A 20,937-nucleotide genomic window follows, 5' to 3' on the forward strand; every position below is an offset into this window, starting at 1 on the left:
AGGGTGTTTCTCTATCTCGATGGCTTCCATGATTATTCTCTTGTGGTGATGTTCCGGAACATCACCACAAGAGAATAATCATGGAAGCCATCGAGATAGAGAAACACCCTCACAACATGAACAAGCGTGACGACACATCCCGCTTGCCAGACATCTGGAAATTAGCCCTCCCCACAAAAACTGACACCAGATCCAGAGGCACACAGAACGCCAACACCAATCAACCACACCAGACCCAAACCCAGACCCTCTCCACAGATGAATTACTGACACCATCCAGTAGCCAATCCATGGTGGCACCTCCGGATGCTGCACCCCCCTGCAATCCCTACACAGATCTGGCTGACACAAGCCACAAAACCACAGCTCGCCCCTATACACGAAGCCAAGCCAAAGCACAACTAAGTGCAATACAGCCATCTTCTCAGGAAAACTCTTCACAAAGTTCAAGAGGTCAAGACACAAAGACTTTAGCAACTAATCCACACCTAATGACCCACCTAAGTGGTACTCAGGATATCACTCAAGAAATCACTCAAGGTATCTCTCAAGTAATTAAGGAACAAAAGAAGAAAAGGCACACTAGCCTGGGAACTTCCTCTCTGCCCAGAACATTGGAGGCTAGACACCACACCCCCTCTACAGTATTTATAGGAACTCAAACATTGAGATCCCGCTCTGTTCCAGTAACAAGAAGCCGAAAGCACCAGCCTGAAGATGACGAGTGAGACCTCGTCGAAACGTCGCCTAGACACCCCAACTTTTACACGGGAAGACACCCGAGGACACCAAAACCTGCATTCCTGTACCCGTGAAAATCTACGAAAGCAAATATATATATATATATATATACACATACATACATACATACACACACACACATATATATATGCACGACCAGGTTTCAGCGGTCCATAAACTGAAAAAATGCAAGCTGAAGTGTCTGTAACCCGAGGTATGACTGTATACTTCCCTATCTAGAGCACAGGACAAATTAAATTTAGGGATCCAGTGCAATTTTCCAGTATGGGTGCAACTCCTTCTCAAAATAACTGCTGAAACATCATAATTATAATTGAACAAAAGTACACCACAGATAGCCCTGCCAGACTCAAGGGGTGTGCATGTGTATATATACAAACACACAATAAATCAGAAATAAATGCTTTATTTTATATACATACACACATCACACAAATTGTGTATATATGAGACACATTTTTATTATTTTACTATTGCCTTGGAAATAATAACCTTGGAACTGAAAGCAGTAGATGGACCATAGAAAACAGCCTGCTAGCTCAGCGCAAATTCAACTTCCGACTGGTGCATTAACAGAAACAGACCCTAATAATGCTTTGCACTCACTAAGCTGATAAATGATGCTATTTCACAGAGAATGCAGAAAACATGCTTTGCATTTTCATGGGCTATTGCTTCAGATATGCCAATACAGCCGAAGAGAAAGCATTTTTATTAGCCTGAGTAGCACCCAGCAGTAATATTTAACAGCATGCATTTTTAGAACAAAAAGGGCAAAAAAAATATTATCTGTTCACTTTTTAAAAAATAAACAAAAACATTTCCTGGTATTAAGAATAATTACAAAAGCAAAGAAACAGCTTCAAGAAAACAACCGAACGTAAAGGGGAGAGAAAGGGCGAGAAAAAGGAATTCACATATCTAGCCAGAGCTGGTCTTTAATTCTAGAGGTGTATATGTGAGGTGGAAATGAGAGAATCCAATACCCTAATTAAAGAGAGAGGCAAGTCAAAATAATAAGCTTTCCTATAGTGGGGTCCAAGGCTGTAGCTTTCTACAAAGCTGAGAGCTGGTGTGATGTATTGGATTTAATACCAGACTTAGATCAGAGAGTAGAATTATGTATTTTGTGGTAAAGATTTGGAAGGAAAGAACTTGCACACGTTAAATGTGGTCACACATCTACTTAGGCCCTCTGATGATCATTCCACAAACGGATGGATTGCTTCCAGTCATGGAAGATCCAGTAGATCCCTTCAGCCATAGCTGTCAATGTTTCCCTTTTTAAAAGGGAAATTCCCTTATTCCAAATAGGATTCCTCGCAAGAAAAGGGGAAAGTTGACAGCTATGCCTTCAGCTGAAGGCAAGTGTGAGGCAAGGGAATTTCTCCTTACCCCTGCAGCCCCTAACAGAACATCCCATATAATTCTAGATGGTCTCCAATAGTCCCAAGCAGATTTGCAGGGAACTATAAGGAGCACAGATAACTGGAGAAACCACCTTTCCCCACTTCCTCCAGTGAGAGCATTCCATAAATAGAGTGGAACTCCGCACCCAAGTCACCAGCTCTGGCAGCTCCTTAGGTCTCCACAGAAAAAGCATCTAATCTCATTTGCTCCAAACTACCCTCTGTTGCATGGGACATGGGTGGCGCTGTGGGTTAAACCACAAGAGCCTAGGACTTGTTGATCAGAAGGTCGTTGGTTCAAATCCCCATGACGGGGTGAGCTCCCGTTGCTCGGTCCCTGCTCCTGCCAACCTAGCAATTCGAAAGCATGTCAAAGTGCAAGTAGATAAATAGGTACCACTGCAGCGGGAAGGTAAACGGCATTTCTGTGCACTGCTCTGATTCGCCAGAAGCGGCTTAGTCATGCTGGCCACATGACCTGGAAGCTGTACGCCGGCTCCCTTGGCCAATAAAGCGAGATGAGTGCCGCAACCCCAGAGTCGGCCACGACTGGACCTAATGGTCAGGGGTCCCTTTACCTTTACCCTCTGTTGCTATTTTTTTTTACTAGCATTTATTGTCTAAGAGCAGGATTCAACTAAGTTGTTGTGTGTGCAGAACGAGGTCCAGTTGCACAACAAAACCTGTCACTCTCTCCTCCCCATCTCTGTGCCCCCTAAATCTTCTCTGGAGGATTGGGGCCACACCTGGAATGGGTTTAGGGGGTAGAAAGGGTGGAAAAGTCTCATGGCACAAGTGGACCTCGACCCCCAGGTTTATATCAACTTATGGCTACACTGAGTGCCACCCTGTGCTTTCGAAAATCAGACTGCTGGCACATCCATAATGAAAACATGCCACAAAAGTAGACAAAGTTATATACACTGTATAAGCACAACAAACAGCCATTGCAAAGTACAGAGAGCAATTAATTTCAAGCTGGAAATTCTTCTCTGTAAACACATTAAATAACTGGGTGTACCAACTGCTGTCAACAAGAATTGTGTTTATTTTATTTTTTTAAACTCTATTTGAAATACAGTCCAGTAAAGGTCAATGTGGGTGAGATGACAAGTTGCCAAAATTGTAAGTATTAAGAATATTTTATAACCCTTCCACAGCATGTTTGTTTTGGAGAAGAGTGCCAAAATAAAAAGTTACTAAACTATAAATATTTTAAGTGGGTTTTTTTTAATTGTGAGCCTTTGTTTTAGATCCAAGCCTTAATAACAAATAGCTAGTCTCAGTTCTTCTTGATGGTGAAGCTACGGTACAGGCAAGAGAAGAAATATAAGCCCCAGCGAAAGCAAGCGGTTGCGCAAGTAGAAGTTAAAAATATATAATCTTAAGTTTAACGTTTGTGTAAGAATTCAATGATAGATGTAGCAAAACATTCAGAAAGGCATGACATAATTCCAGGATTTCCAAAAATAATTATTTGGGGTGGAATTTATTGCTGCGCTATGTCGAATTCCTATAAGTTTGTCAGATGGAACCTTCATCCCTTTTCTCCTCCCACTTTGGAGTTCTCTCACATACCCCTCACCAATTTTGAGGGGTGCAGGAGGCCAACGGGGGAGGGGAGGGGAGGGGGAAAGCCACATTGCGCAAGTGGAAGCCGTCAAGTAGAGCTTCCACCGAGAAGACTTGCCTGGTGACTCCCACCACTAGTTTACATTTATTGATTATTTGTGATTTTGAGATCTTTGGGAAACATGGGAAGTTTTCAAAACTATGTACAGTCATACCTCATGTTACGTCCGCTTCATGTTACATTCTTTCAGGTTACGTCCTGCGGTGACCCGGAAGTACCAGAAAACGTTACTTCCAGGTTTCGCCGCTCGTGCATGCGCAGACACACAAAATAACATCATGCGCATGTGCAGAAGCGGCGAATCGCAAACCGCGTGCGCGCAGACACGCGCGCGCACACACACACAGACACATATACAGTGGTACCTCGGGTTAAGTACTTAATTTGTTCCGGAGGTCCATTCTTAACCTGAAACTGTTCTTAACCTGAAGCACCACTTTAGCTCATGGGGCCTCCTGCTGCTGCTGCGCTGCCGCCGCACGATTTCTGTTCTCATCCTGAAGCAAAGTTCTTAATATGAAGCACTATTTCTGGGTTAGCGGAGTCTGTAACCTGAAGCGTATGTAACCTGAAGCGTATGTAACCCGAGGTACCACTGTACTATACCAATTGTACTTTATATGCTGCCTTGGTGAAATGTCTCAAGCCAAATCACCAGCAAACGGCACAGCGGCAAGAGGAAATGGCTGTCTTCAGGGGTGGTGGATGGTGCAGAATTCCAGTGGTTTCTTAATGTGTGTTCAGCATCTGAAGTCATTTATCTATGTGATGAAAAACCACTAGGCTGTAATGCTGATTGCGAGAATATACAATTTTAACTGTGTGCAGCCAACTGTGTGTAGCCACGCACAAGCTACTGGGCTTACTGACCAGACAAAAGCAATGCTAGAAAATGTTATTATTGTGCTGAAGTAAGCTATTAAATGCAATTGAGCAGACATACTACCAAACCAATAGGAGTCCCATAATGAGGCTTGCAGCTTCCTTACCTGTGACTTCAAGCTTTTCACCATTCACTTCAGCCTTCAGATAGAGCCTTCCTCTTTTTTCTGTGTGATCCATTCCGCAAAGACTGGGTACATTTATTACGCATTGCTTGTGAACATTCATATCACAGGCTGCAGATCAGAAAGGAGACAATTCGACATCTTACATTACGTAGCATTGGCGATGGGTAGAATCCTAAGGATTGCGACTGTACTGCATTACAAAAGCCAATCACAGCAAACAGCAGATCTATCCAAACTACTTCTTTAGGTGAGTACTGGAAATCTGTGAGTTCATAGCCCCTATGGCAGGACCCATATGCTCCATATGAATTATGGCAAAAAAAATTGGTCAATGGACCAGTAAAGAAGATAAGAAGAAAAGAAAGCACATAAAACACAATAAAATACATTAAGTATACTATTAAATGTAGAGTTAAAAACAATGTAAAATATGTGGAAACAATGAAAAATATAGAATAATTATACTAAAACGGTAAAAAAACAAGGTAAGGTGTTAATGATTTTAAAATTAAGACAAGATCCTGTGACTGTATCCTTTCCGTATAGGCAAAATAAGCAGTTTGTGGAAAGGCAGTTTTAAGTGGAGGAACATCCAGAAGTGAAAGGATAGAGCCATTGCTCCTTCCCACTTCGCACATCCGTTGAAACATGTAGCCTTAGAGATGTGTTTCTGTGTGTGTCTGTGTGTCTCTCTGTGTTGGAACTACAAGACAGTAAGATGCAGATGGACTCAGAACCAAAGACAACATTCCAATTCACCAAGCTGATTGGAAAGGACTTTAGTGTCAGAGGTGGCATCAAAAACTGGTATGGATTTGAACTGAAGACAACAAACTCTGCCTAAGATGTGGCAAAACTTAAGTTGATCAAACATCTGCCAGGAGATCTTAAAAAGGACAGAGAAGATTAGAAAGGGCAGAATATCAAGACAAATGCAATTGAGAATGTCAAGAACAAGGAAAGGGATGAAGAAAGTGTCTGGCAGAAGAACTATGACTACATGATACATGGAAATATCATTAAGACAATTTATAAGAGTAACTTGCGTGTATGGGGGAAAAAAGGCCCTGTATCAGATAAGAACTAGGATGGATAGGAAAGAAAACCATGGCTTCCTAGCAAAGAACAAGACAGTAAGGTTTCATTCTCATCCAACATGGCTCGTCTCTCTGACTTGGTGCTGGGGCAGGAAGAAGTTTCTGGCAGAATCCAAGGAGGGAAAAACACTCCCTGTTCCCATTATGGGGGGTGGGGGGGTGGGAGCAGCCAAATACTCTCAGAAACAATTTCCATACAATTTCTTTTTCTTGATGTTTTTTTTTGAGTTGCACTCCTCTTCAGTGGCTTTTAAAATAGTAAGCTCTCACATATGACTAATGATAGCTTACAAGCTATTTGGGGATTCCTTAGAAGTCGGTGTGGGACGCGGGTGGCGCTGTGGGTTAAACCACAGAGCCTAGGACTTGCCGATCAGAAGGTCGGCGGTTTGAATCCCCGCGACGGGGTGAGCTCCCGTTGCTCAGACCCTGCTCCTGCCAACCTAGCAGCTCGAAAGCACGTCAAAGTGCAAGTAGATAAATAGGTACCGCTCCGGCAGGAAGGTAAACGGCGTTTCTGTGCGCTGCTCAGGTTCGCCAGAAGTGGCTTAGTCATGCTGGCCACATGACCCGGAAGCTGTATGCCGGCTCCCTCGGCCAATAAAGCGAAATGAGCACCGCAACCCCAGAGTCGGCCACGACTGGACCTAATGGTCAGGGGTCCCTTTACCTTTACCTTTAGAAGTCAGTATTTACTGAGAACAGTGATAAGACCAGTGTCTGAAGAAGAGTAAGAGGCTCTCATCTAATATATTCCTGTCTGTGAAGACCCTCTCCCCTTTTCTTCTGATATTTGACATTACTATTCATCCATTTTCCACCTTAGAGGTATACACATCACAAAGATCCCTGCACCTCCAGAGATTCATCTGCACCGCTGACAACTCTTCAGACACCATTGCCATGCATGGTGTGGAAATAAGCCCAGGCATATCTGAAACAGGAAGTTCTAATGCAGTGGTACAGAATCTGTGGGCCTCCGAATGTTGCTGGATTCCAATACTCTTCAGTCCCTGCTCTGGTTTACTTCCATATGAAGAAGAGGGAGATGGACCTAAATAGCTTCTCTCAAAGCTGGCTAGTAAGTAAATAAGAAAGAAAGAAAGAAAGAAAGAAAGAAAGAAAGAAAGAAAGAAAGGAAGGAAGGAAGGAAGGAAGGAAGGAAGGAAGATCTTGAGGACTTTAAATTACAGTTGATGTCCTGGTTTGCCATGATGTACACCAGACAACGATGGAGAAGAATACCTGGAGGTGCAGGGATCTTTGTGATGTGTATACATCTAAGGCAGAAAATGGAATGAATAGTAATGTCAAATATCAGAAGAAAAGGGGAGGCTCCCAGACAGGAATATATTGGATGAGAGCCTCTGACTCCTCTTCAGACGCTAATCTTATCACTGGTCTCAGTAAATACTGACTTCGAAGGAATCCCAAAATAGCTTGTAAGCCCTCATTAGTCATATGTGAGAGCTTACTATTTTTAAAGCTACTGAAGAGGAGTGCAACTCAAAAACAAATGTTTGTGCATTTCCTGGCAACAGCTGCTTTTAGTTTAAAAAACTGTTATAACTAGTCTTGCATCTCCAAAAAGAACAGCAAATTAGCTTGTGCTACAACCTGACATGCTACAATAATATTTGAGATCCCCAACTATTAGCCATGCTGACTGGGACTAATGTTAGTTGTAGTCCAACAACATCTGGAGGGCACTGAGTTGGGGAAAAACTATTTTAGATAATGTACAAAGCATTCTAAGAGGTAAAACTAGACTACCATGGCTAATGCCATTCAGACCTTCAATGCCTGGTCCCAATAAGGTGAAATTCCTCTTGAGACCCCCCCCCCCCCAAAGACCAATTTGAGGTACAGTAGTGGAATTCCTATTCCTATAGTATTAGCCTGATTCTGAACAGTGGAGATGTCTCTAGGAGAACTGGATCCCTACTAGATTGCTACACGTAAAAGAAACATGGGCCTTTAGACAAAATGATCAATACCTTGAGCCCTATTTCTGGGTATTAAAATGTTATGAGTAAATGGTGTGCCCATGAGTGTTATATGCAGTGTTGGGGCTGTAGAGAGCAGGTCAGCATTGCCCTCCACTTCAAGCTACCACAGTGGTGGAGACAACAAAGGCACATTGGAACTGCAGAATTTCTCTTAGTGGTTTCCCAATCACTGGTGCTTTGGAAGGTGATTCCTCTTACATTTATGCCTTTCTCTATGTCTTCATAATGACAGGTACATGCCTGCATCTGCTTCTTCTTCAGAGTAACTCTTCTTCTGCAATAGTCGTGTTGGGACACTGACTGAAAGCTTCTTTCAAAGGAATGACTTCCCAAGCGCTTGACAAGCCAGGTTCTTTGAAATGCTTGGGCATGACTCCAGTTTTCTTTTGAACCATGGTTGGTACTACCTCTGACCCTAGGATCATATACTCATCTTCTGCATCCAGCCAAAGCCTGGTGCTAGGAACCATTGAGTGAAATAGACTCAAGAATGGTGACTCCTCTGGCAAGAGTTTGCTCTCCCCAGAAGAAACTGAGGTTGAGGCCCAAGTGTTGGGAATGGGTACTACTCCTCCATTAGAGGGCGTCGCAAACCGGTTCCCACCACCCATCCAAGAAGGGACATGCCACATGAAACACTGTCCTAGTCTCCATGATCGTGGTTTAAGGAAGACTGAAGTTAGAAGTAATGAAGACAGCAGAATGGTTGAGCAGACAGTACAGAAAAGAACTATGAAGCCACAAATTGCATTTAATTTTTTTTTAATGCTTGGGTTTTTGACCACAGTGTTCCAACTCAACCGCTGATTGAAAGTAGTAGCTCTTTCTTCCAGTAAGTTTCCATTAAAATATCGCAATAGCAAAATCCACATTGGAGAAAGTTCCTTTCATATACGGTATTTTGCTAGATGTGCTCAAATATTAATTTGAAATGGACAGTCATGCTTGCAATTAACAGTAACTGAAGCAATATTTTCCTGCCAAGAAGTTGGTCAGTGCCTAATGGTTGCATTCACTTTTTTAAAAAAAATCTTTCTTAATAGCATGAGGTGAATGGTGTTTTTGCTTACTGTCGCATTTCATCCCTTGGTGTAGAAGTCCATAAAGCAATGACCCACAATGGTCGCAAAATGTTGGGCTTCCATACGTGTGGATTTTGAATTTGTGCTTGCTTCTGGGGTCCTAAGGAAGAAGGCAGAAATCAGATGTCAAATCATATTTCAGAAATAAAAGCATATAACTCTTCACATAGTGCTGAAAAGTTCGTTTAAATCTCATCATACAACATAGCAATAACCGAAATCTGGAACCTAGGTGGCCACCTGAACTTGAACATTATGAAATTGTGGCACTGTGGCATGTGACTCCTGCAACGTGGAACCCTCCTTTAACAACTTTCGGTATCATGGTGGAAATAGCCAGGACCACATGGGGAGCGAATCCCCACTTGTGAGCGTAACTATGCAGAACGGCTCCCGTATAGTTCTGCTTCATTCAATCAGCCACCTGTATGTTTGCCTACATGTGTGAACTGTGCTTTACATTTTTTTCAAGATAAAAGCTAAGATCCTGCTTTAGATTTTGTGTGTGCGCAAGAGGGAGAAAGAGAGGTATATAGTTATTGCCTCCTTTCTTTTGCTCGGCATTTGAACCAGTCACAGGAAGAGAAACACATTCCAGAACAAGCAGCACAGCTTGGCTCCATCCGCTCTCAACTGCCCTATAGTTGGCAGCAGGAGAGGGAAAGCTAGTGTGGTCCCTCATGGGACAAGACCCCCCCCCCCCAAACAGTCTAGGAATCTGACATATAGCTGACGGACACAGAATAAGAGACATCATGTTCCCTTCCATTAGCTGACCTACAGGGGTGCATTTATATACAGCAGAATCTGTAGCTGAGTGGTAACTTTGTGCATAGAAGGATCCAGCTTCAAGTCTCTGGCATCTCCTGCAGTGTCACCTAGCAGATGATGAAAAAGACTTTGCCCAAGTCCCTGGAGAGAGTCACAGACAAAGAGGACAACCCTGGATGAAATAGACAAATATTCTGACCTGGTATAAGGCAGCTTCTTAAAGATACTATAGTAGCAGTTTCATCTGCCTTATTTTCTTATTTTATTGTTATGATTGTTGTTGTTGTTAGCAATATATAAGGATAGAAGAGAACAGAGAGGGAAAGGAAGAGAAATCTAGCAGCTCTCTCTCAGCCAAGGCTGGAAAGAAAAGTTTGAAATCTGGAATGTAGCTCCTTAGCAACAAGATGCATCTCAGTTGGACCATGAATTCATTTGCAAATATTTATATTGAGTTATATTTTAAGTACTATTACAGGATCATAAAGTAGCAGGTTTTGTGCAGCTCTATTTACAAAAGCAGAAGGTCGTTTTGCAGGAACAAACAATAAAATGACCCACGATGTTATAACGCAGGTCCAAATTAAGTATAACAATATAATATGGAGGCAAAAAGGAGGAGGCAAATACAACCTCACATGCATGCACTGGTAAGCGAGTCTTATGCATCAGATCTGGAGCATTATTAGGGACAGAGACCTCATTTCTCTACCGTGGGACAGAAACATTTCTGCTGCAGACGAGTGAAGTTCCAGAAGAGCTCCCAAATTTCTTTGCAGCAGCAAAAGAACAGAGAGGTCTCTAGAGGCTTGGACATTAATTTACTGTGCCGAAAGCTCTGGTGTGCAATAATCTACTTAATTTCTTCCATTGCTTGGAGGCACTCCTGGGTCCAACATTGTCACGGGATCAATTTGTAAACCACTTTGAGGGTTTACAATTGAGCAGTGCTTAAATTTCATGAAATAAATACATACATAAATAAGTGGCCTTGATGGCTAGGAGTGCCTATTTTCAGGTACAGCTGGTCTGCCATCTACAGCCCCTTTTGGATAGAGATAACCTCGTCAATGTACTCCAGGCTTTTGTAACTTCCAGACCAGGTTATTGCAATGCACTCTCTACCAGGTTGCCCCTGAAGACAACTTGAAACTGATGATTATTTAGAACTCACATAACCCTTGTTTTACAACAGCTGCACTGGTTGCCTGCCCAATTCATGGTGCTCACATCACTGCTTAATGCCCTAAATAACTACCTGAAATACCTAAAAGACCATCTCCTTCCCTACAGAATCTCTCAGGTGGCTCCACATCAGAGACTTGGGAGGTGGCAGCCCAGGAGAACGGATTCTCTGTGGCATTCCCTCCCTGCAAGAAGAGAGGCTTATGACACCGCCATCATACAGCTTTCATAATATGCTGAAGGCTGTATCTCTTTAACACTAGGATTTAACACCTGAGATGAATGCTTTTAGAATCCACCCTAAAACTGATTTTAATATTGTGTTTTTGCATTGTTGTAACAACATCAAAATAGATGCAAGATAAATTAGATGTGATATTTAAACCCTTGTCAATGAGCTCCTTGAAGCCGAATTCAATTGCCCAATAACAAATTGGGCAATTGACAACCATACTTCAGATTTCTGTGGACAAAAGACCACTTATTCCTTTAAGTCCCATACCACATACAGGCCACACCCCAAAGCTGCCCTATACACATGCAGCAATAGTCCCTAGAGAGGGGATATGTTGTATATGTTTTTTCATGCCACTAAAGGTACAGATCTTTCAGTGAATGATTTCTTTTAACCTTCAAAACATTGAAGAATATCTAAACTGAGAAGTGTCTAAAATACCTACATGCCCCTCTAGAGGGAGGCAGAACAACATATAGGGAAGTCTAATCAAAACAATTATTTTTTGCATTGGTGTCTGTCCAACTTGTTCTCAACAGGTAGCATCTTCTATCATTTTTCAACATGTGACTTTCATGTAGTTCACCTTTACCCCCAAGGGATTCACAAGTTGACTCACAACAATAAAACATGAGGTATGCATGTGGAACCTTTGGTCCACATGGACTCTAATTCCTATCAGTCCTGGTCAAAATTGCCAATGATCAGGGATAATGGGAGCTGTAGTCCACCATCATCTGGAGGGCAGCAGGTTCTCCGTCCCTAACCTAAATAAGTGAATAATAAGTGGGTACAAATGATATTTCTTTGAACAAAAATTGCCAAACAGATGTCTGAGGCATATGGCAACCAGCACGTCTGTGCTGAGATCTCTGCACTTATAATGAGGGCAAGCTACACTTCACTGTTTTCTCTGGTCCAGAACTTTCTGTAACTGTAATAATGTAAATTTTCATAAGCAACCCTGCAAAAAACTCCCAGAGGGAACAAGGATAGCACTGACAAATGTAAGGAAGCCACTGTAGCTCATCCAGCAGTGGTTTCCTTGCTAGGGTTCTCCCCTTCACTCTCCTCTGAACATCTGGCATCAGGGAAGGACAAGAACTTCACATCTGGAAAAGAGCCAACCAAGGTAGGCTCCTAAATTTCTAATGCAGAATCCTTTCATTAGACCTTCCTTAATAATCCCCCTTCAACCACTGAATATGGTCAATTGCTTAAAAGGTACAAGAAGGCGTCTCCAAAAAGCTATACAAAATGTCTTGTATTTCTACTCGCTTCTTAATAATTGGCAATGTTCTCCAGCAATGCCCTTGTGGATGTTAACAATTCCACAGGGCCTGAAGCAATTCCCATGCCCTATCAGGTGAATGGTGAAGTCACCAAGGCCTCATACAATGGGTTTATTTGCTTTTTGTTTATGTGTCACAGCTACTTATTCATTCCTGAAACAGGAATTGGGTTTAGCCACCTATGGCTCCTCCTTGATGCACTGGAAATCACCACCATGCAGGGGTGTGGGAAACTGTTGATATGCAAGTGAGAACAATCTTAGAACGGGTATCAACATGTCTTCAAGGGCTGCCTAGGGCCTAGGCACTTATCAGACTTTCCTCTTGAAGCACAGATATTATGTACATGACCGCAGATTTGATGGTGCACTCAAAGGATGCTTTGCTATCATTTCAATTTGCACTCGTTTTAGAAATCCGGTATGTTACAGTGTTAGACATTTAACAGATTTACATTGAATATTATTTTTCGTTCTAAAGATGGAAAGCTTATAAAAAAGGGAGCGTGCCCTGCATTGGTAAAGGAAGTGATTGGCCCATATTCTCAATTTCAAAGAAGTCACAATGCTATTTAGCAATAATGATGTTGAAACTTCATGGAAACACACAAAAGGGTATGTGGTAACACATTTCTACCGGTTGTTTTATGTTTTAATTAATTTATTTTTTTAAAGAAGAGTGTCATTACCATATGAAGAGGTGAAAAAGACTGGGGCAGCAGTTAACACAGCAAGTCTCTTCTGCAACACTACTATTACTGAAAGGATTGCTTGCGGCATTTTGGTGCCAGGGTCAAAGCTTATAATAACTTCCTCTCCAGTTATTATTTCCTAAAGCACAGCTTACAAAAATAAAATAAAAAACCTGTTTCATATTAACTCTACATAGCTGCTATTTAAAAGGTTAGTTTGAACTAAGACCTTAGGTGTATCCTCTCTCTTTTTCTATTGACTTAATCCCTCAGTGTTGATACTTTTCTGGCCAAGGAAAGAGCAGCAGATAAAATGCCAGGGCAGCCACCTATCAGGAAGCAGAGACACAGCAGATCTCCAGACATTTCCAGAATTGCCTGAAAGTTCTCTGGACGGTGCCAAGATGGCAGATGCTGCCACTGAAAAAAAGTAACTTCTAAAGCTTGACATATGGCTTCTATGACAGTTGCTCAAAAGCATAGATGGAAGAAATGTAATGTAGACAATCATAGCTTTACCCTTATTAAGGATATAAAAACAGCACACAACTATTACTGGAAAACTATAGGAAGAAAAATTAATATCTATACAGTGGTACCTCTGGTTAAGTACTTAATTCGTTCTGGAGGTCTCTTCTTAACCTGAAGCACCACTTTAGCTAATGGGGCCTCCTGCTGCCACTGCTGCACGATTTCTGTTCTCATCCTGAAGCAAAGTTCTTAACCCAAGGTAATATTTCTGGGTTAGCGGAGTCTGTAACCTGAAGCGTATGTAACCTGAAGCGTATGTAACCCGAGACACCACTGTGTATAGATATATGTTTGTATTAGATGCAACGGTTTATTGAAAGCAACACTTTACACTTTAATGAACATGTTGAAGAAAAAACAAAAACAGGAAGCATTTTAGGAACCCTAAAAAATGGGCTCCTTGAGGGCAAGATAATTTAAATGAAAAAGTAAAAAACAACAACATTTTTTTCCCAGTGAGAGAGAAAACAATGACCATATGAAATAAACTTAAAATACCAAGACTAAGCGGTTTTTTGTTTGTTTACCATTTAGTGAGAGGCAAGGGTTGCATTACTGAAAATTATACAGAGGACTAAGTATATTAGCTTACCCACCTTTGAAACTTGCAAAATTGTATTTACTCTATTCCAGGGCAGCCCAACTTTTCATACTAAGTGTGCTGCAAGAGTACTTCAACACGGAACCCATGGGTCACACACTGCCTTGTCACACAGGGTGTATGTGTGTGTCAAAATTCGACAACCCCCCAGCCCTTGCACTACCTTCCCAAAGCCAGGTAAGCAAGAGGCTTGGATTTGGAAGGCGGTGCAAAGGCCCTCCCACCTCCTCCCCAAAGCTTGGAGAACACTAACTAGGCTTTGGGAAGAAAGTGGGAGGAATATAGGACTCTGTCAGAGTCTTGCACCTCCTTGCCAAAGACCAGCTTTGGGGTAGCAGTGCAAGGGCTGGGAGGCATCAAAATGTTGCTGTGGGACACAGATAAAGGCACTGAGGGCCACATGTGGCCCTTGGGCAACACACTGGACAACCTTCCTCTATTCCCACAGGTTCTTCACACCAACAGCAGGTTCGCCCAAGACATTTTGGCACCGGAGGTGAACCACAAAATGGTGGCTGTCCCACCACCACTAGGGAAGAAGGGGTGAGTGAAGATCTACACCCGGGACAAGGGTGTGAGAAAACCAGCAGTGAAATGGAAGTACAACCAGCAGAGAGAAGACAACCCAAGGAGGATAATGTTTTACACCCCTCGTAAAAGCTGTGCATACACTTCTCTTCCGCTCTGTTGGTAATCAAGTGCTAAGCAAGGGCCAGCTTCTGTGTGAAAAGACAATGAGCTCAGTTTCCATTTTGCTACCGGAAACCAAATTCTGGCAGTTTAATAAAACAACACAAAACCTAATTCTTACAACCCTGAAGTCTATCCATCTCTGATTAATACAGAGCTTGCCAGCAGTTGGTACAACAGAAACATGCCACTTTCTAATTATCATTAAAACAACAACAACAACAACAACAATCAACATAATGGCAATTTAATGCACAAATCCAAAATTAAGCAACTCAAAAGCTGGAGCTCTACAATGCAGCTACAACTAATATGAACACCTAACATACAATCTATTTCTGAGAAAAATAATAAATTCAGTGTTTTCAAGGCTTTTAAAAGCATTGTTTAGGGCACAGCAATTGTTACATACAAACCTCAGCATCAGCATAATTTTATTCATATGCCACCTTTCTACAAAAACAATCAAGCTCAAAGCAGCTTTCAATTGAGAGAAAAGGAATACAAAATCAAAATCAGCCATGGCAGAAACAATTTCATAATTATGCAACAACAACGTAATACCAAATTTAACATACAAAAAACAGCATTTTAGTACTAGAAATTTAATGGGATCATACTAAGAACATTATAATTCCTGACAATAGCAATAATAATAATAATAATAATAACAGTAACAAAAATAACTCTTGTCCTAGAAACATCTTCCCCATGATGTTGTTCCTGAAAATATAGCTTTGATTCCAAGGATACTTTCAAAAACTAAAATGACAGCACTGAAGTTTTGATCTTAGAAGATGATTTAAATACAGCTGATTAATTATCGTGTTTTATTTAACAATGGGTTTTTTGTTTAGTCTGAGATCTAAAATTGTAGTCTCAATTTATCGTGTTCAGTATTTAGAACACTGTCAGAGATACAGCCTGTCACTTGAGTAATGTTCAGGTTTCAGCCTTCTGACTCTACGGATGCACAATTCTATGGCACATGATGCTAAACCAAAGATTAGCACTATAAGGGCAGCCCCGAGAGCAGCATATGAACTGGAGGAGGTTTTGAAGAACCTGGTCATAGATTCTAATAAAGCAATAGATCCTAGTTTAAAAGGAACTATGATTAGTTTAATATTCCAGAGCTTACTTGTTATGAAACTAACCAAAGTTTACTCTAAACTGAGGACCCTGTTCAAAGATAACACTAAAACCAGTATTTAGTTAAAATGAAACAAACTCTTATGAAGCCTTCCTCTCTGCCACACAGGTGTAGGAGAGGGGAGGCAGAATGTGCAAGCCCAACACTCAGGCTTGTTCCGGCTCATCCACATATCTCTAAGCCATGATTATCTATGGGCACGGCCTATAGGCTGTAAAAAGAACTTGCCTTACAATCTGTCTGGATGAGTAGTCATGAGGTCCTCAAAACAGCCCATAACTTAAAGAAATGACTCCAAAAAGCTAAAAACACGGTCTCATGTCTACAAGATTGGGCAGTTGCCTGTTCTGCATGGGGTTCTATTCCCTATGAAAGAACAGGACTCTTGGGTCCATCTTTGGTATTAGAAGCTCAGGTGGCCTTAGCAGTTTAGGAGTGCTTTTTACCACCTACAGCTCACATGTGAACTATGGCTGTACTTGAACAGAGATAGCTTAGCCATATTGATTCATGGACTAGTACCCTCAACTCTTGCTTACTGCAATGCACTCAATGTGGGATTACCACCTGGTCTGGACACTCCAGCAAAATGTCCCAAGTCAATCACTGAGATCACATGGGAGGGGCATTGGCCCCACAATTCGTATCAATGAGGAATCATGCCTTCCATGTAGTGGGCTCAACCCTATGGAATTCCTTCCCAGTAGAAACCAGTCCTTGCTAAATTTCAGACAACTGGTTAAAATGGTTTCATTCCGGTAGGTTTTCATGCTGCAGCTAGAATGCTGGTGATGACTAACTTATGGTTATCAGATGTCCCTGTTTCCCAGGGACAGTCCCCAGATTTACAAATCTGTCCCCGGACAAAATCCGTCCCTGGAATGTCCCTGGATTTCATTTAATGTCCCCAGATTTCTATTTTAAGTGTTGTAGATTTACTAGTAGGGAATGAATGTTGCATGAATGGTTCAACGGCACAAGACACATCATATGGGGACTTCTGGCAAGGCAAAATGGCGGGCGCCATGGCAGCGAGCAGCTCCTGAAGCCAGCCAGAGCCAACAGCGCTACCAGGCTGGCTCCGGGCTGCTGAGACTGCTGCTGCTGCCGCCACTGCCGAGGGGGAACCGGGGACACCCGGCACGTCAACTGGGGGAACCGCTGACACACACACCCCACAACCCAAATTGAGCCGGGAGCGAGAGCACCTGGCCGACTGCCAAGCGACGCTCCGGGGCCAGGAAAGCCCTGGAGCCGATGCAGGGAGAAGGAGGAGAGGAGAAAGAAAAGGAAGAGAGAGAAAGAGAAGGAGAAAAAAGAGGGGAGCCCCAACCTTGCCACGCCGCTGCCGCTGGGGAGGAGAGGTAGGAGAGCACAGGGAGTGCGAGAGGGCAAGGACATGTGGCTGAGCTTTTTTAAATAATTTTTTTTCTTTTAAAAAAGGGGAGGTTTTCCCGGATTCTTTGAAAAAAATCTGGTAACCTTAGACTAACTACCACAAGGACTTAAAAGCTTGCACTGGCTGCCCATATACTATCAAGCCAAGTTAAAGTTTCTTTTATATTAATTGACAAGGGCCTTAGTGGGTCTCAGCATACATTGAGGGCTGCCTGAAACCTTATATCTCTGTTCAATCACTGAGATTTTGGAAGGATGTTTCTAGTTCCCCATGGCCAGTGCTTTTTTTCTGTAAAAAAGTTTAGGGGTACTCTCATTTTCCTACTCATATTGAAATACTGCCCCTCAATGAGGCCAAACTTAGATTCACAAAATATTTAGGGGTATGCATCCCCCCGCGTACCCCCAGAAAAAGCACCGCCCACAGATCAGACAAATGACTCATGTGCCTCAGAAGCAGTGGTGATCAGTATTACAGGTCCAAGTCTGTAGAACTCCTTTTCAGGCAAGATCACACAGATCAGGAGAACTCCCAGTGCTTGGGGAAGGCTTTGATCTCAGCAGCAATTTTAGGTAACTTTTTCTAACTTTATTGTTAATTTTAATTGATTTTAGGTCTCCCTCTTGCATCCTTATAGTACACCACAGAAACTACAGTATTAAGTGATATATAAATTATTGAGAGAGTTTTTAATTAATTGCTACTCTGCCTAACTCTGAACATACTCATGACCTAAAATAAGGTCAGTTTTCATGTTATGAAATAAGTTGCTAGTTTTATCCCTTTGTATAAATACCATTAGCAAAAAAATAGAAACAACTTTAACCTATAAAGTACAGCTACAGTATAACCATTATGCTATGCAATTTCCTATACAGTATTAATAAACAGCTCTGCTGTACGAAGACCTTTAGAGGTTGTGACCAGTCTGAAAAGTCATATGGTATCCACAAGACACCCCCATTTGAAGAACATCATTACTGATTTTGTTATGTAAACTATTCAATTAAAAATTATACATGCAATTTAAAGTAATTGTTTTATACATGTTTTATTATATTGTGAAATCACTCCGAGATGCTTAACAGATTAATAAATGAAATAAATTAACAGTATTATCGAAGAAAAGCAGCTCACCTAGCATTTGGTAAATCATTTTTCACTGACAAAACACATTTTGAGATGCACATACTAGTCAGGAGAGAACATCTGTTTCATGCTGTAATTTTAAGTTCATATTTTACATTAATGAATGCTATTGCTTGTAACATAAAAAGCAAGATAATCTCTGAGCCTCCTGGGTTTGATTGCTGCCTGCTATTAATGTTCTTGTTGTTTATAATAGTACTGATTTAGCTGGGAAGCACAGAAAGAGCTATGTGCCGGCACCCACAGGGGTTTCTCATTTCCTAATTACAATATGGGCTGTTAAATTTGGAATGCACTCAGTATTTACTAAACTAACTATATTTTGTACACTGTTTTTATTGAAGGAACTGCAACTTAATTAGAGGCAACACATAAACAAGGAATCTTGTGAGGAGTCAATTTACTGTTCTGGGTAAATCCAGGCCAAGAGGGGAACATAAATGTTTTAAGATCAAATATCATAAGATTGAAATGTGGCAAGCATATTAATCCAGGTCTTCTCCCTTTCATAACTTTGTTTTGCAAATAAAAATGCAATACAATGGTGCTTTTAAAATGATTTCTAAACACTCTTAAACCTATGAAGCTTTCCAGCTGTTAAGCCATCTAAACTCGGAGTCTGGATTCATTAGTCATCTTGAGAGAAAGAAAGAAAATCCTTATGGTCAAAAACACAAGCTTTATCTTGGCTTGAGCAACAGCGATAGGCCCTATGAGTCAGCAGTTTCTTAGCACTTACTCATTTAAAACTGAAAATGCAGAGGCAACAGTGATGAATTCAGTAACAGCTACACACATTTTTCTTTCCTTGCTGGTGTAATTATTAACATTCATTTAATAACATTATATACCATATAGTAAATTGCTATCATATCAATTCTCCTCACTGCCTGCCCCTTTTCTCATCTATTATATAAGATTTTGAAGTATTCAAGAAGAATATTTACAAGACCCAACTGAATGTCCACATACCATATTTAACTCATTATTTTCTTCTTCTGCCTATTCTTAAAAAAAAAAAAAATCCTTCCAGTAGCACCTTAAAGACCAACTAAGTCAGTTCTTGGTATGAGCTTTCATGTGCATGCACACTTCTTCAGATACACTGAAACAGACCCTTCTATATAGTGAGAAGGTGGGGAGGGGTATTACTCAGAAGGCTGGTGGGAATGGGTGATTGGCAGATAGCTGTGATGAGCCTGTTGACGACTCTTAACGACTGCAATAGGTCTTTCAGGAAGAAGCAAGGGGTGAAAAGGTGAAAAATGGCTTTGTCATGTATAATGAGATAAGAATCCAAGGTCTTTGTTCAGGCCAGGTTTCTCCATGGTTTTAAGTTTGGTGATAAGTTGTAATTCAGCAGCTTCTCTTTCCAGTCTATTTCTGAAATTCCTTTGTAGTAAAACAGCTACTTTGAGATCTTGTATAGAATGTCCTGGGAGATTGAAGTGTTCTCCTACTGGTTTCTCTGTCTTGTGATTCCTGATGTCCGATTTATGTCCGTTTATTCTTTGGCGTAAGGTCTGGCCTGTTTGTCCAATATAGAGAGCTGAAGGACACTGTTGGCATTTGATGGCATACACAATGTTAGACGATGAGCAATTAAATAGTCCCGAGATGGTATGTGTGATGTTGTTGGGGCCAGTAATGGTGTTGTCTGGGTGTATGTGGCAGCAAAGTTGGCATCTGGGTTTATTGCAGGCTCTGGTGCCAGTGTCCGTGTTAGGTCTGGTTGTTGTAGTATTATTGTGGGTTAGGAGTTGTTTAAGACTGGGTGGCTGTCTGTAGGCAATGAAAGGTCTTCCTCCCAGAGCTTGAGAAAGAGAACTGTCATTGTCCAGGAGAGGTTGTAGATCTCTGATGATGCGTTGCACTGTTTTAACTTGGGAGCTGTATGTGATGACTAGAGGTGTTCTGTTATTTTCTTTTTTGGGTCTGTCTTGCAGCAAGTTCTCTCTGGGTATCAGTCTGGCTCTGTTGATCTGTTGTCTAACTTCATCTGTTGGGTATTTTAGTTCTGTCATTCCCTTTGTTGTTTGGTTTGCTGCCTTATTTTCTATGTCCAGGTCCAGAGTTTCCCAAACTTAGGTCTCCAGCTGTTTTTGGACTACAACTCCCATCTCCCTAGCTATCAGGAGCAGCGGTCAGAGATGATCTGGGAATTGTAGCCCAGAAACAGCAGGAGACGCAATTTTGGGAAACCCTGTCCAGCTCCTTTCTAATAGCTTGACATTTCTT

The 20,937-nt window shown here is 41.6% G+C and overlaps 1 protein-coding gene across 6 annotated transcripts in view; it reads right to left on the reverse strand.

Annotated features, from left to right (window-relative positions):
• PRKCA (protein kinase C alpha) overlaps window positions 1-20,937 on the reverse strand; it is a 191,878-nt gene that overhangs the window by 63,018 nt on the left and 107,923 nt on the right. For all 6 annotated transcript variants that reach the window (XR_014561332.1, XR_014561333.1, XR_014561334.1 and 3 more), the window contains exons 4-5: window positions 8,991-9,102; window positions 4,794-4,922 (exon numbers count right to left, since the gene is read on the reverse strand). Coding sequence is in view for 2 of the 6 variants with exons in the window: in XM_083727536.1 (XP_083583662.1) it covers window positions 4,794-4,922; window positions 8,991-9,102 (241 nt within the window). In the remaining 4 variants the exon portion in view is untranslated. The remainder of the gene's footprint in view (window positions 1-4,793; window positions 4,923-8,990; window positions 9,103-20,937) is intronic.

This window comes from Podarcis gaigeae, assembly GCF_964106915.1.
Source record: "Podarcis gaigeae genome assembly, chromosome: 2".
Lineage (NCBI taxonomy): Eukaryota > Metazoa > Chordata > Lepidosauria > Squamata > Lacertidae > Podarcis > Podarcis gaigeae.